Source organism: Hypomesus nipponensis, chromosome 9, assembly GCF_054491055.1.
Source record: "Hypomesus nipponensis isolate SF chromosome 9, ASM5449105v1, whole genome shotgun sequence".
Classification (NCBI taxonomy): domain Eukaryota; kingdom Metazoa; phylum Chordata; class Actinopteri; order Osmeriformes; family Osmeridae; genus Hypomesus; species Hypomesus nipponensis.
The window spans coordinates 1,197,155-1,210,000 of NC_140369.1; the positions used below are offsets into that span (position 1 = coordinate 1,197,155).

At 47.1% G+C, this 12,846-nt stretch overlaps 1 protein-coding gene across 1 annotated transcript in view; it reads left to right on the top strand.

Annotated features, from left to right (window-relative positions):
* The window catches only part of LOC146272242 (metabotropic glutamate receptor 4-like), a 121,506-nt gene that overhangs the window by 64,763 nt on the left and 43,897 nt on the right, over nucleotides 1–12,846 (top strand). Inside the window, 1 exon segment of the mRNA XM_084704878.1 lies at nucleotides 2,556–2,772. Coding sequence (XP_084561004.1) covers nucleotides 2,556–2,772 — 217 coding nt within the window.

Genomic DNA, 12,846 nt, shown 5'->3' on the forward strand with positions numbered 1-12,846 from the left:
TAATAAAACATGGTCATTCAACAGATGCTTTTGTCCAATGCAACATCCAGGGGTATTTGAACCTGCGACATCTTGTGCTCCACCACTGAGCTGTAACCAACTCATGTATAACTGTATGGAACAAAACTCTACTGCAATAATAATAATATTAATAATGAGTATGCTTAGAGTACATAACTGCGTAGAACGATACAGTACTGTCACAAAAAAAATACAATAAAGGTATTCAAACCGGCAACCTTTTGATCTGTAGGCCCAGACTTCCCTCTCCCCGGCCACTTCCACCAGCTCTTCCTGGGGGACCCCGAGGCGTTCCCAGGCCAGCCGTGAGACATAGTCCCTCCAGCGTGTCCTGGGTCTTCCCCGGGGCCTCTTCCCAGTGGGACGTGCCCAGAACACCTCACCAGGGAGGCGTTCAGGAGGCATCCTGATCAGATGCCCAAGCCACCTAAGCTGGCTCCTCTCGACGCGGAGAAACTGGTGCAGATGCTGATTAGCGGCCCTCATCTGTTCGCAACACCAGCTCTCATAGACGCCCTGCTAATGCAGGTTAATTCTACTGATTAAAGCATTAGGGATCTTTAAAAAGGGATCGCTTGAACGGTGCTTGGATCACAACACAGCCTCTGGTGTTTAGGGAATTCAGCTAAACATACACGCGACACCCACGAACAACTGCACTGTAAATACATCATTCTGAAAATAGTCTGGGGTGGGGTGCAGTAAAGTGGGAGTGGAGTCAGATGGCTGAGCGGTTAGGGAATCGGGCTAGTAAGGTCGCCAGTTTGATTCCCGGCGGTGCCAAATTACGTTGTGTCCTTGGGTAAGGCACTTCACCCTACTTGCCTCGAGGGAACGTCCCTGCACTTACTGTAAGTCGCTTTGGATAAGAGCGTCTGCTAAAAGACTAGAGGTAAAGGTAAATGGAGTGGGGGGGGAGGGATGTTGTGAAGTGGGAGTGGAGGGGGTGCAGTAAAGTGGGAGGTGAGCTGGGAAAGACAACTCTGTAATGTCCGTGATGGACCCACACAAACTAAACACTGAATGAGCAATAAGAATGATCCTTTTTTCCCCGCGTTTCTGCATCTTAAGTGTCCAGAGTGGATTTGCCTAAGATGTGAATGCAGTCTTGTAGGACACTGACAGCTGCTCTGGTCCATTATTGTATATTTGCTCCATATGATAATGTTTCCATCGCAGTGATGCATCAGGGGAAACGATGCACTCTGAAGTCTGAGGCACTTAAGGGACCTGCTCCTCAGATCTGTCTGTCTGGATCCGTCTCAAACCCGGGGCCACCGAGGCCACAGTGCTGCTGTACCCCAGGCTAGCGCCATGGTAGGACCCAGTGCTGCTGTACCCCAGGCTAGCGCCATGGTAGGACACAGAGCGAACAAACTAAATATTCTGTGCCAAAAACAAGTCTGTTTCATTTTGTCTTTTGCTGTGTGCAACAGAATGCACATTTGTTGTTGAACAATTTTTTTATTGTCTGTTTTGGTTAATAGCCCTTAACCAAAAACAACGGCCAAGTCTGCTACTGGCTAATGTGGGAATATCAACAAACTTGATCAACTTGTGTGGTTGCATGCACGTGTATTTGCATTTCATATTTGATTCATTTGGCAGACAACCTTTATCCAAAGCAACGTCCAAATGGTGAATGTAGAGAAAATAAATCACCTACTCACCAACGTCTCTGCATGGGTCACTGTTCAAGTTATGAAACAATGAAGGTCAAAATGACTTGCTAATAATTAGCAGGTAATGTAATAGTTTGTTATTGTTTAGTTCATTCTTTTTTATAGAAGTTATTGTTTCCCTATAAGCTGATTCAGAACGAGGAGAAGGAATGTGGTTGTATGAACACAGTTCACCTGCTGCGTGACCAATCAGACAGTTGTTTCTTGGTGAGCCAGCTCCTCGCTGTGTCCACGTGTTGCTGCAGTGGTCCAGGCTGCTGGGTGCTTTCACACACTAGTAATCGCTCCCAGTCACTGGGCACCCCCCTCTTCCACCCCCTCCAGCTATCCCTGCTCCCCCCCACCCAGGAGGAGCCCCCATCCCCCTTGCCCCCCTTATCTGGACCCTCCATCTAGGACCCCCCTCAACCTCCCCTTTATATCTATCCCTGCCTCCCCCCAGCCAGGCCCCCTACCATTCCCTGTCCCCCAGCCAGGCCCCCCCCACAGTGGGCTGTAGAGGAGGGCAGTGGGAGGCAGCAGGGAGACTTGCTCTGGTTCCAGTGGGGAAGGGCAGGCAGTCCACATGACTCCTCTCTGTCAGAACGCATTTACTCTCCTGTTGGTTTCTCCTCTCTTCTCACTACCACATCCCCCAACATTCACCTTCTCTTCTAATGTTGTTTGATTATTGTATCTAGGCTCACCTTTCTCCTCCTCCTCTCCCTCTCTTCCCCTCTCCTCCTCCCCCTCTCCCCCTCTCCCCCTCTCCCCCTCTCCCCCTCCCCTCCTCCCCCCTCTCCCTCCCGTCCTCCCCCCTCCGCCTCTCCTCCCCCCTCTCCCTCTCCTCCTCCCCCCTCCCCTCCTCCCCAGATCCCTCAGGTGAGCTATGCCTCCACAGCTCCAGAGCTGAGTGACAACACTCGCTACGACTTCTTCTCCCGCGTGGTCCCTCCGGACACGTACCAGGCCCAGGCCATGGTGGACATCGTCAAGGCCATGCGCTGGAACTACGTCTCCACCGTGGCGTCCGAGGGCAACTACGGCGAGAGCGGCGTGGACGCCTTCATCCAGAAGTCCCGGGAGGACGGTGAGGCAACGTCTCACACACACACACACAGTACATCACACACACACACTGTACATTACACACACACAACGTACATCACCACCCTGAGCCTAACTAGAACCAAGATGGCCCCTGATGACATAGAGACACCTGACCAATCACAGCTCTTTTCAGCTCCAAGTGACCTTGCACAGTGTATTACCAGCAGTGGGAACAACTAGAATACTGGCCAAGATGAATGTCAAAAGTGTTCTTCCATGTAAATGTATTCATTCAAAGGAACCTCTTCATTAAACCTCAATCAAAGAAAAGTGGGCCATGCAGTAGCATGTGCGCAGGTCATGCATAATGCATACAGCTATATGAGGATCCCTGTGCTCACATTGCGTCTGTCCAGTGTAAAGACTTTCCTCCACAAAACCACACTACACAAAGACAAACAGTTGTTTCAAAAGGGCAGCAATGTACGTTGTTTAGTTTCCAGTCCAAAGAAAATGCTTTAAAATATCATAGGTTTGTGTGAGCACTATCGAGCAGTGTGATTGATTGGGTTTGGAGTTAAAACCCCCTCAGCCATCTATCTCTGTCAAGTGAGCGTCAGAATGAGTTCACTCTGGTTTCACCCTGTTCCACAGAATCGGGTTGAGAAACCGAGCCAGTGATCCACAAGACAACTTCACAAAAGCAATAGCTGGTGTCGTGTGTGTTTTTAACACAACTTTCTGTTAAAGAAAACAAAACAAAGAAATGTTACATCGCTTCAACCCCCTCCCACTGCCCTGTAGATAGGACATTGTTATTGTTGAGTTGCTCTTGTATAGCTGAGATGTGGTTATTGTTGCACAGCAGGTAAGGTATTGTTACTGTGGCACTGCGCCTTGTGCCTGAGATGTGGCTGATGTGCCGGCCAAAACACCCTCGGTAAGCATTTGGTGTTTTCTGTTGATTTGATATGTCAATGTTCCCATTGTACCTTCTGGACAGTGGCCGGGTCATATCCTGCTGTCTCTGTGCATCTCTGTGTCAGCCTGTCTGTCCTACAGATGATCAGATCATCACGGTAACTGAGCGGTGTGCAGTGACACGCAGCAAACCACCACACGGAGGGTTTAAATACTGTAGGTCCATCTCTAGAGAGCGGGTCTGTATAAGCACTCAACGAGCAAAATAAACAGTTCTGGTGTGAAATGTTAAACACTTTGAAGTCTGCTGTGTAGAAATGATGTGTGGAGGAAGGACAGCAGGGACTGAAGGCCTAGTGCAGGAGTGTAGAGGAGGAGGAGAGAGGGGCCTAGTGCAGGAGTGTAGAGGAGGAGGAGGAGAGAGTCTTAGTGCAGGAGTGTAGAGGAGGAGGAGGAGAAAGGGGCCTAGTGCAGGAGTGTAGAAGAGGAGGAGGAGAGAGGGGCCTAGTGCAGGAGAGTAGAGGAGGAGGAGGAGAGAGGGGCCTAGTGCAGGAATGTTGAGGAGGAGGAGAGAGTGTTGGAAGTGGGAGCCAGGTGGAGCTGATGGTCTGGGCTGCTGTTGCTGCATGCCCCTGGTCAGAGTGTGAAACTGGGTGTTACATCTCTCCACCACCCTCCTCCCCCCTCCACCTCTCCCCCCTCCACCACCTCCTGTAACCCCCTCCTCCTCCCTATCCTCCCCCTTTCCTTTCCTCCCTTCCCCTCCTCCTTCCTCTCCTCTCCTGTCCTCCCTTCCAACCCCTCTCACCCTCTCCCCACTTCCCCCTCCTTTTCCAGACCAGCCCTACCTAGCCCCCGCCCCGCTTAGCCAGAGCAGAGCAGAGCAGGGCAGCCCAGGGAAGTTAAGTGCAGGGTAATGGGCAAATGACCTGCTGAGAATCGCCTTTGACTGCAGACACCTCTCTTCAATACAGAGATGTTGATTACCGCGTTGCATTTCCTAAGAGATGCCATTAATCAAGTTAATGAAAAGCACTGTCAATGAGGGCCCTAATGAGGGTGCCTGCTAAACACTGGGCTGTCTCCCATCAGCAGAGAAACTCCACTAACGGAGGCCCTGTCTGTATGAAGGAGGTCACAAAGGAAAGACTCAGAGATATGAAACCCCCACAAAATAGATATGTTGGCTATATGTATGAGTGTCACCTGCTCGACAAGGGTCTGTGAAACAAGCCCAGACACTCCCCATCTCTCTGTACAGCCCTCTAATCTCTCCCTCTTCTCTCACTATGTGTATGACCTGAGGGTCGGACAGCAACCTAATGACCCAGCTGTGTTCTGTTGTGATTGGATCACACAATTACACTACTTGCCTTAATTGAGCCGTACGCATGCCAGGGTAATCATCGCCCATCCATCTTGTTCTCCTTCCCCGAGGCAGGGCTGTGATGCTGGGATTAGCTGGACCTTCTGTAGAGTACAAGCCAGACAGAAGCCAGTTAGCTAAGGACTGGTGTATATAGTATCTACCATACTACTATATAGTATGTGTCTTTATTAGGGCTGTGAAATGATTATAAATGTGAATCAAATTAATCACAGGTTTCTGTGGATTAATCATGATCAATCACATATTACCGATTTTCTCGGTATTTGTGTATATTCTGTTGTCTTTGCGGTGCTTTGATGCTCAAGTTGCCCAACGCAAAACTTCGGTGAACCCCTTGTCCTCAACAATATTAAGCTATAGCTTTTTGCAATCCATTGGCAACTGTGCTAGTCAACTTAGGCAGACTTATTGAGGGCCCTATGCTGTTCAGTGAGGGGGGTTTGAGGGCCCCATGCTGTTCAGAGAGGGGGGTTTGAGGGCCCCATGCTGTTCAGTGAGGGGGGTTTGAGGGCCCCATGCTGTTCAGTGAGGGGGGTTTGAGGGCCCCATGCTGTTCAGTGAGGGGGGTTTGGTCCATTCCACTTAAATTCCCCCTGGTATTGTGTTGAGGTGGTACTTTAGGCTGGTATTGTGTTGAGGTGGTACTTTAGGCTGGTATTGCTTCAGTGAAACGATAACGTTTTCCCGCAGAGTGTGCATATCACTTTGGTTTTATTGAATGTTCCATCTTTGTTTTTTTGGAACAGGAACTTCCCATCCAGAAAGTCTTCAGGTTCCATGTTTTGTTTGTTTGTTTGGATAGCAGCTGCCGTCTGACTGCAGTAGAGCGGGGACTGGTGCAGATTGGGTGGAATTGTGGGTATATTACGTTAAATGCAACAATTGTTTTTGTTGTAATTTATTCATAACGTGTTCACTGTGCGTATGCACATCTGTAAGCATGTTCCCTTTATAAATCACAGATTACCCACAAGTGTGCGTACGTGAATCAGCATGTTACCCCTCCCTGAACACGCCCATTTTTAACCATAAATGGTCAATGCAAAGCACCTCATGAATGCTAATCCAGTATATTAATGACCCTGGCATGCAATTGTTCTTTACGGTGAATCATGGCGCATGACAACTTCTCAGAAACTGTTAGCCTATTGGTGGAGGCCCGAAAACCACATTATTTGGTGGCCGGTGGATCACAAATAAAAAAACTGTGCGAGTGGCGTCAACTGTGCCAGTGATACCGCGAGTCGAGATACAATTTGAGAACAAAAGCGTTTTGTTATGAACCATAGTCTATTAAAGTCTGGACTGATAACGAGGACGTGGTGTAGCGATGACGCAGGAGCTTAACGACTGTATTTCTATTTTTTGACATGTAATATATGCACAGTATTAAGGAAATATATTTAGTTATACACTGTGTTCTGCAGTTATCTAAAGGTAGGATATGTGATGTTATCCTGTATTCCATGCAGTCGGGCATCTGCCCCTCCTACACTCCCGTAATGGACAATCTGATGGTGAGACAGCGCTGAATTTTGATTTAAAATTTGAGTTGGATTGTACAAGGTGTTTATGGAACAGTTATCACTCAGTACAAGCGCAAATAACACTGCTGGATTTATTCTTCATGATAATGAAGAAATCGAGTGAAAAAAACGTGTGAGGAAAACAAAATCTATAAATATTACGAGTAATCATTCTTCCCACATTTACTTTCTGCAGTCTGACTACAGTACGGTCATCTGTGTCACAAATTCCAACTGTTTCCAAAATGTGCGTAGGTAGGGTGACCAGACGTCCTCTTTTCGAGACCTAAAAAATGCGTCTGGCAGGGATTCCAAAATTGTCAGAGATTTTGCCTTGTCGGATATTTGTGTTTCTCAGGGTCTTTCACAAACTATTTCGCCCTGACAAGTTGGAAATGGTATCTCCTTTACGTTCCCCCCCCCCCCATCCAACTCTAATCTGTCACACCTGATGCTACCAATGGATGGTGGATCGGGTGTCAAATCAAGTCAAATAAGTGTAGTTGGAGCAAAAACCTACAGGCAGGTAGCTGTCAAGGAACAGCCCTTGAGACCGCTGCTTTATAGTATCCATCATACTATATATTATCATACTATGCTATACAGGATGTATGGATATAGTATCAACTATACTGCTGTACAGGATGTATGGATATAGTATCAACTATACTGCTATACAGGATGTATGGATATAGTATTTACCATACTACCATAGTGTATGTATGCAGTGTATACCGTACTACTATAGTATGTAGTACCGTACTGGTAGGGTAGTCTGGGTGCTGGGAACAGCACCCAGGATGCTGGAGAGCTGAAGGAGGAGAATCCAGCATCTCACCCTAACCCAGCATGGGTCGGACCTGATGCAATCATTATCACGTGTGTCGAGGCAAGGAGGCAAATGTTAGTTAAGAAAACAAATGATGAGCTAATCAAACGAGGGGAAGGATGAGGAGATGGAGGAATAAAGTAATGAAGGTGTGTGTGTGTGTTTCTTTGTTTGTGTGTGTGTGTGTCTGTGTGTGTGTGTGTGTTTCTTTGGCTGTGTGTGTGTGTGGTTTATGTGTGTCCGTGTGTTTCTTTGTCTGTGTGTGTGTTTGTGTGGAACACTGGATGTTTAATCCATCCTAAATTACCCGTTGGAGGATGTACAAATTGCCCACAAAACGAGATGAGAATTGCAATAGATAAGATTAGCGTCCGCTAAACGAATACATAAATATAATTGCTTGGGTAATATAGACCTTAAAAAAGGCTGATGCAAGCGGGGAGAACAGCAAGAAAATGCCTTCCAATAACTTGTCATCTGCTCTCCTGTGTGTCTGAGAAGAGGGTTTCAAATCCATTTGTGGATATCAAATTGCATCTGTCAACACGAGAGACAATCAATTTGAACCGGAGGAAATATCGAAACACCCAGAATTGAAACAAATTTGAGCAGAGGAATTTTAACGGACAATTGCACAATTCAAGCATGAAATAGCAATATGCCTGTTAAGGTCATGAACAATATGATCTTTTAAACCAATTAGAAGAGTGTCTTCCAGGAAAAATAGCTGTTTGGGGGGACAGCAATTCTGCATCACTTATTTATTCACCTGCATCTAGTCTTTTTCTTACAATTAACTTCATCCTTACCCTAACCCGGGCGTACTCTGGCGGACTCCGGTCCAGATCCAAACCCGGACGCATTACAATTTGGACCAAAATCAACATTCTTACTTCGTCATGCGATTCAAGCGAGTTTTCATTGGTGGGTGATTTTGCTCTATAGCCTATTTTGTTCCTACTAGATGTGGTTTCAATCTTCCGTGCCCAATCCAAAGGCCCAATCAGGAGCTGTAATAACTGTAATCACCATGAAAACTCACTCACTCAACGTCGGCTGCAACCTCTGTGGGTCACGCAGGTTGTGTGTGTCATTCGCAACAAAGCAGGCTAATCAATTTGCTTACGGTTCCTGTTTCTTCCTTCGTGAAAATCATGGCGTGCTCTAAACCTGACAAAAAGCAAAAAGGTTGATTCAGAAAATCGCAAATTTCTGATCGAGTGGACTGAGAAGTATGCATTTGTACTGCCGGTGGGGAGCACAACACCGATGTGTTTAATCTGCAATGAAACGGTTGCCCTTGTCAAAAGTGGTACCAGGAAACGTCACTATGACACAAAGCATGGACACTTTGAAAATAATCACCCCCAGAACTCTGAGGGCCAGAAAAATAAACCATCACTGTTCCAGACCCTGGACTGAATGGAAATTTGGTGAGTGGACCTTTTGGGTTTCTAATTGAGTACGACTGCCCAAACCCTAACCTTCATCCTAACCCTAACCCTCCCAACCTCCCCCAGGAAACCAGGGTTAGGTGAAGGAGGGCTTCCCAGGACAGTCACCAGCGACCAAACACAACACCTTTGTTTTTATGCATTTAGCAGATGCATCTAAAGATTATACAAATATGATCATTCATGCAGATAATCTGGATTAGGGTAAGGGTTAGGGTTAGGTGTTAGGGTAAGGGGTTAGGTGTGACGGTTAGGATTAGGACTCACTGTCTTCTAATTCCACCATCTTCCCTCATTAGCACTAACTGATTTCACTTCCCAGCAGTAAGTGGGATCAGATGACGCTGGTTTACACTCAGGCTTCTTCATTCTGCTCGCCGTCTAATATTTTGACACTTTGCAAAAACACACTCCGTCGGCCGAACGGCTTTTGCCAGACACGCACTGCATTGAACCAGCCCCAGTTGGAGAGATCATTTCTGGCTGAACCTGTTTCTGATACTTAAGAGTTCATTTCAGAGATATTGCTAGATGTTGAAGTATCGACGGCAATATAGTTTTCCCAGAGGCTGCGATGTGAGGTCAGTGCATAGCTGCGATGTGAGGTCAGTGCATGGCTGTACCGCTGTGCCAGTCAGAACCTCCTCCACAGGCCTGCCAACACAGACCTTCTCTCTCCTGACTCATCCAACACTAACTCAGATGCTGCGGTGCTCGAGTCAAGCTGCAGAACATCAACAATCAGAAGTGCAGAGTTCTGTCAGTGTTTGAGTGCTCCCGAGGAAAGGAACGTGTCCGTGTCTACACGACAGAGTGGGAGAAACAAACCCACTCCGCTTGGTCATTATCTCAGGTCGACCTCTCTGTCTTTTACATTTGTGGACAGCTTCCTTCATCTTCCATCCCCACGTTCACTCATGCTACAGTGAGGTCACAAACAAGCCTCTTCACTTGAACCAACAACAGGTTTAACACGAGAGTGTTTATTCAGGTGCTAAAACAGGAACATTTCTGTAGTAAATCGCTCGTTACTAACCGCTAAGAGAACTCCCCCTTGGCAACACACATCCACCTCTCCATGTGAAATCTATGGGGTAAAAAAAAAAAAAAGTGTTGTGAAACAGAAGAGCATAACGTAGCTTTAATGAAAGGCGCAGGTATCCTGTGTGATGTCCGACAGATGAAGGGGAGCACCTGAAAGCCTTTGTGGTTTGGAAGGTGTGTGAAAAGCAATGGCATCTGTGATGTTGTGACATGCAGAAGGTTTTAACTCCCACCAAGAGTCCCTGACGAGAGTCCTTGGCCCTGTGCAACAATGGAAAGCGACCTTTATGCTAATTTCCATAATAATTCTATTAAAGTTCTGTGCAGCGTTCACTACTGTGAGACAGCTTCACAGTACCCCAAATCCCCAGGCTTCTAGTAATGGGGCTACAAATGTAATTTCATTTCTACACAAAGTCCTTGAAGGGTCAATTTTTGAAATGGGTGTGTGGAATACCTCCCCTCCACATGCTCACACACACACGTACTTAGACACACACATGCACACACACACACACACACCTGCTGTCAAGGAGGAGAGACTCCTGTCCCCGTGACCCAAGGAGGGGGGGTGGTGTTGGAGAGGTGTGTGTGTGTGTGCATGGGGTTGTTTATGTACTACTGTACTGACGTACGGTTCCACTAGAAAAACTAAACACGGACAATCACCTAGAACCAGGGCCTGGTAACACGACCAATCTCACGGCACAGCACGCTGAAGCTAGTCGAACCTTGACTGCTGCAGAGACGGGATTGGGAAAAACCTTGGCACTTAATGCAATTTCATGAATACAATTTCCATAAGGTAATAGGCTGCACACCAAGATACAAATAGGATTCCAATTGGCCTATTAGTGCTGATGAAGTCAAGCTGACGGCTGAGCCTGGGGCCGGAGACTTGATGGAATACAAGGGAACAGGAACACCACTTTCTGTTTACCACAGTCTTACACCCCTTCACAACCGGCACGTTCATCAGCATGAATCTACATGTGCCCTACTGCCATGTTATGTGGCAATAAGCAGATACTGCTAGCGGGCTAGGCGTGTCAGCCCAGCCCACTGACAGATCTTACAGAGTTCTAATCTGCCTCGTAAACAAAGCAGGGAAATTCCATTCCTGGCGTAATTCGTTCCATCGAGTCACATGTTCTCCTCCCGGGCAGGGTCCAGGAGAGGCGTCCTTGTGTATCCTGGTGGTTCTGCTTTGCCCTAACACACAAACTCCCTCCTCCTTCTGGAAAAAAAACGAACAAACTAAATTAGATTCACCCAGAATCATTTCATCTGTATCAAAATTAAAAACTAAAACAACAGAATAACTGCTGACCTCTGGTTCCTATTGAGTCTCAAGAAAGAGCATCAAGGAAGTGGCTTTTGCAGACAAGCTTCAAGAAAGCATGAAGAGATGCAGAGCTTTTTCAGTGGGTGCTGAGATCAAGCTACCAATCTGTGTGTTTGTCGTCTTTTAGAAATTGGAGGGAGTCCCATTTTTTCCAGCGGCAGGATGGAAACTCACTCAAGAAGTAAGAAGCCTAGTCAGTTACTCAGTAAAACCATTAGTCGGAGTTCCAGAGCCAAAATTGTTATTGGAAACATTACGCTGGAGTCTGTCTGAAGTTACAGAGGCTAAGAGTTTCCAATTAGATTGTAAATGAGGCACATGGCCAGAGTTATTGAGTCTAGAAGGAATCATAGGATGACATTCTGACATAATATCACTTTTTCTCAGTGCGTGTCATTTTCATTAGAGATGACAATGTGCTTAGCAGAGTTTGCTGAAATGAAGAGACAGATGGATAGAAGTGGCGGCAGAGGGAGAGGATGGGAAATGACTGGGGGAGGTGTGAGGGCGCTTGGTGCCAAGGAAAGAAAAAGTAAAAACTAAATGTGTTTCTCATTTTGTTTAATGAATGCCCTTAGTCGACACAATATCAGATTACATTGTTTTGGCCAGCGATGAAAATCAAAGACTTCAGGCATCAATACTGCTTACTGCTGTGGTTGTTTTGGAATTTATCAAACTAACTTTCGTCAAGCATTGTGGAGAAATTGGCGTCTATAAATCTTCTTACGATGTTGCTTAACCTCATCTTAACCTCAATGAAACTATCGAACATTCTATCGAACAGTTTTCTTTTCCTCATTGCTGCCAATGAAGTGTCTTATCACAATACATATCGTTATTGTTGTAGCGCCCAGTCTCAAACTGTGGGTTTGTTGTCATTGGCTACCTGACCATGAGAGCTGATAGGCCAGGTCAGTCGCGCGCTGTCAGGACAGTTTTTGGCGTGACAGCTCCGAGTCGTGTGGTTAGAGAGTGTTGCAGTATCAGAGGGCTGGAATCTATAGAAAAGCTTGTTGCATCGTTCATTACTGGCTCAGCTCCAGGCTGGCAGAGAGAACACACGTTTGGATCAGGCAGGGGAAGAGGCAGAGGGAAGAGGCAGGGGTAAGAGGCAGGGGAAGAGGCAGGAGGAGGCAGGGGAGGAGGCAGGGGAGGAGGCAGGGGAGGAGGCAGGGGAGGAGGCAGGAGGAGGCAGGAGGAGGCAGGGGAGGAGGCAGGGGAGCCAGGAAAGCGGTGCTCTTGTTAAGGCTGTACTCCAGCTCTGTGGTATCTCCCTCCCCATCATCTCCATCCACCCTGTTCAGACAGAGATCCATCCACCCTGTTCAGACAGAGATCCATCCACCCTGTTCAGACAGAGATCCATCCACCCTGTTCAGACAGAGATCCATCCACCCTGTTCAGACAGAGATCCATCCACCCTGTTCAGACAGAGATCCATCCACCCTGTTCAGACAGAGATCCATCCACCCTGTTCAGACAGAGATCCATCCACCCTGTTCAGACAGAGATCCATCCACCCTGTTCAGACAGAGATCCATCCACCCTGTTCAGACAGAGATCCATCCACCCTGTTCAGACAGAGATCCAGCCACTTCACAT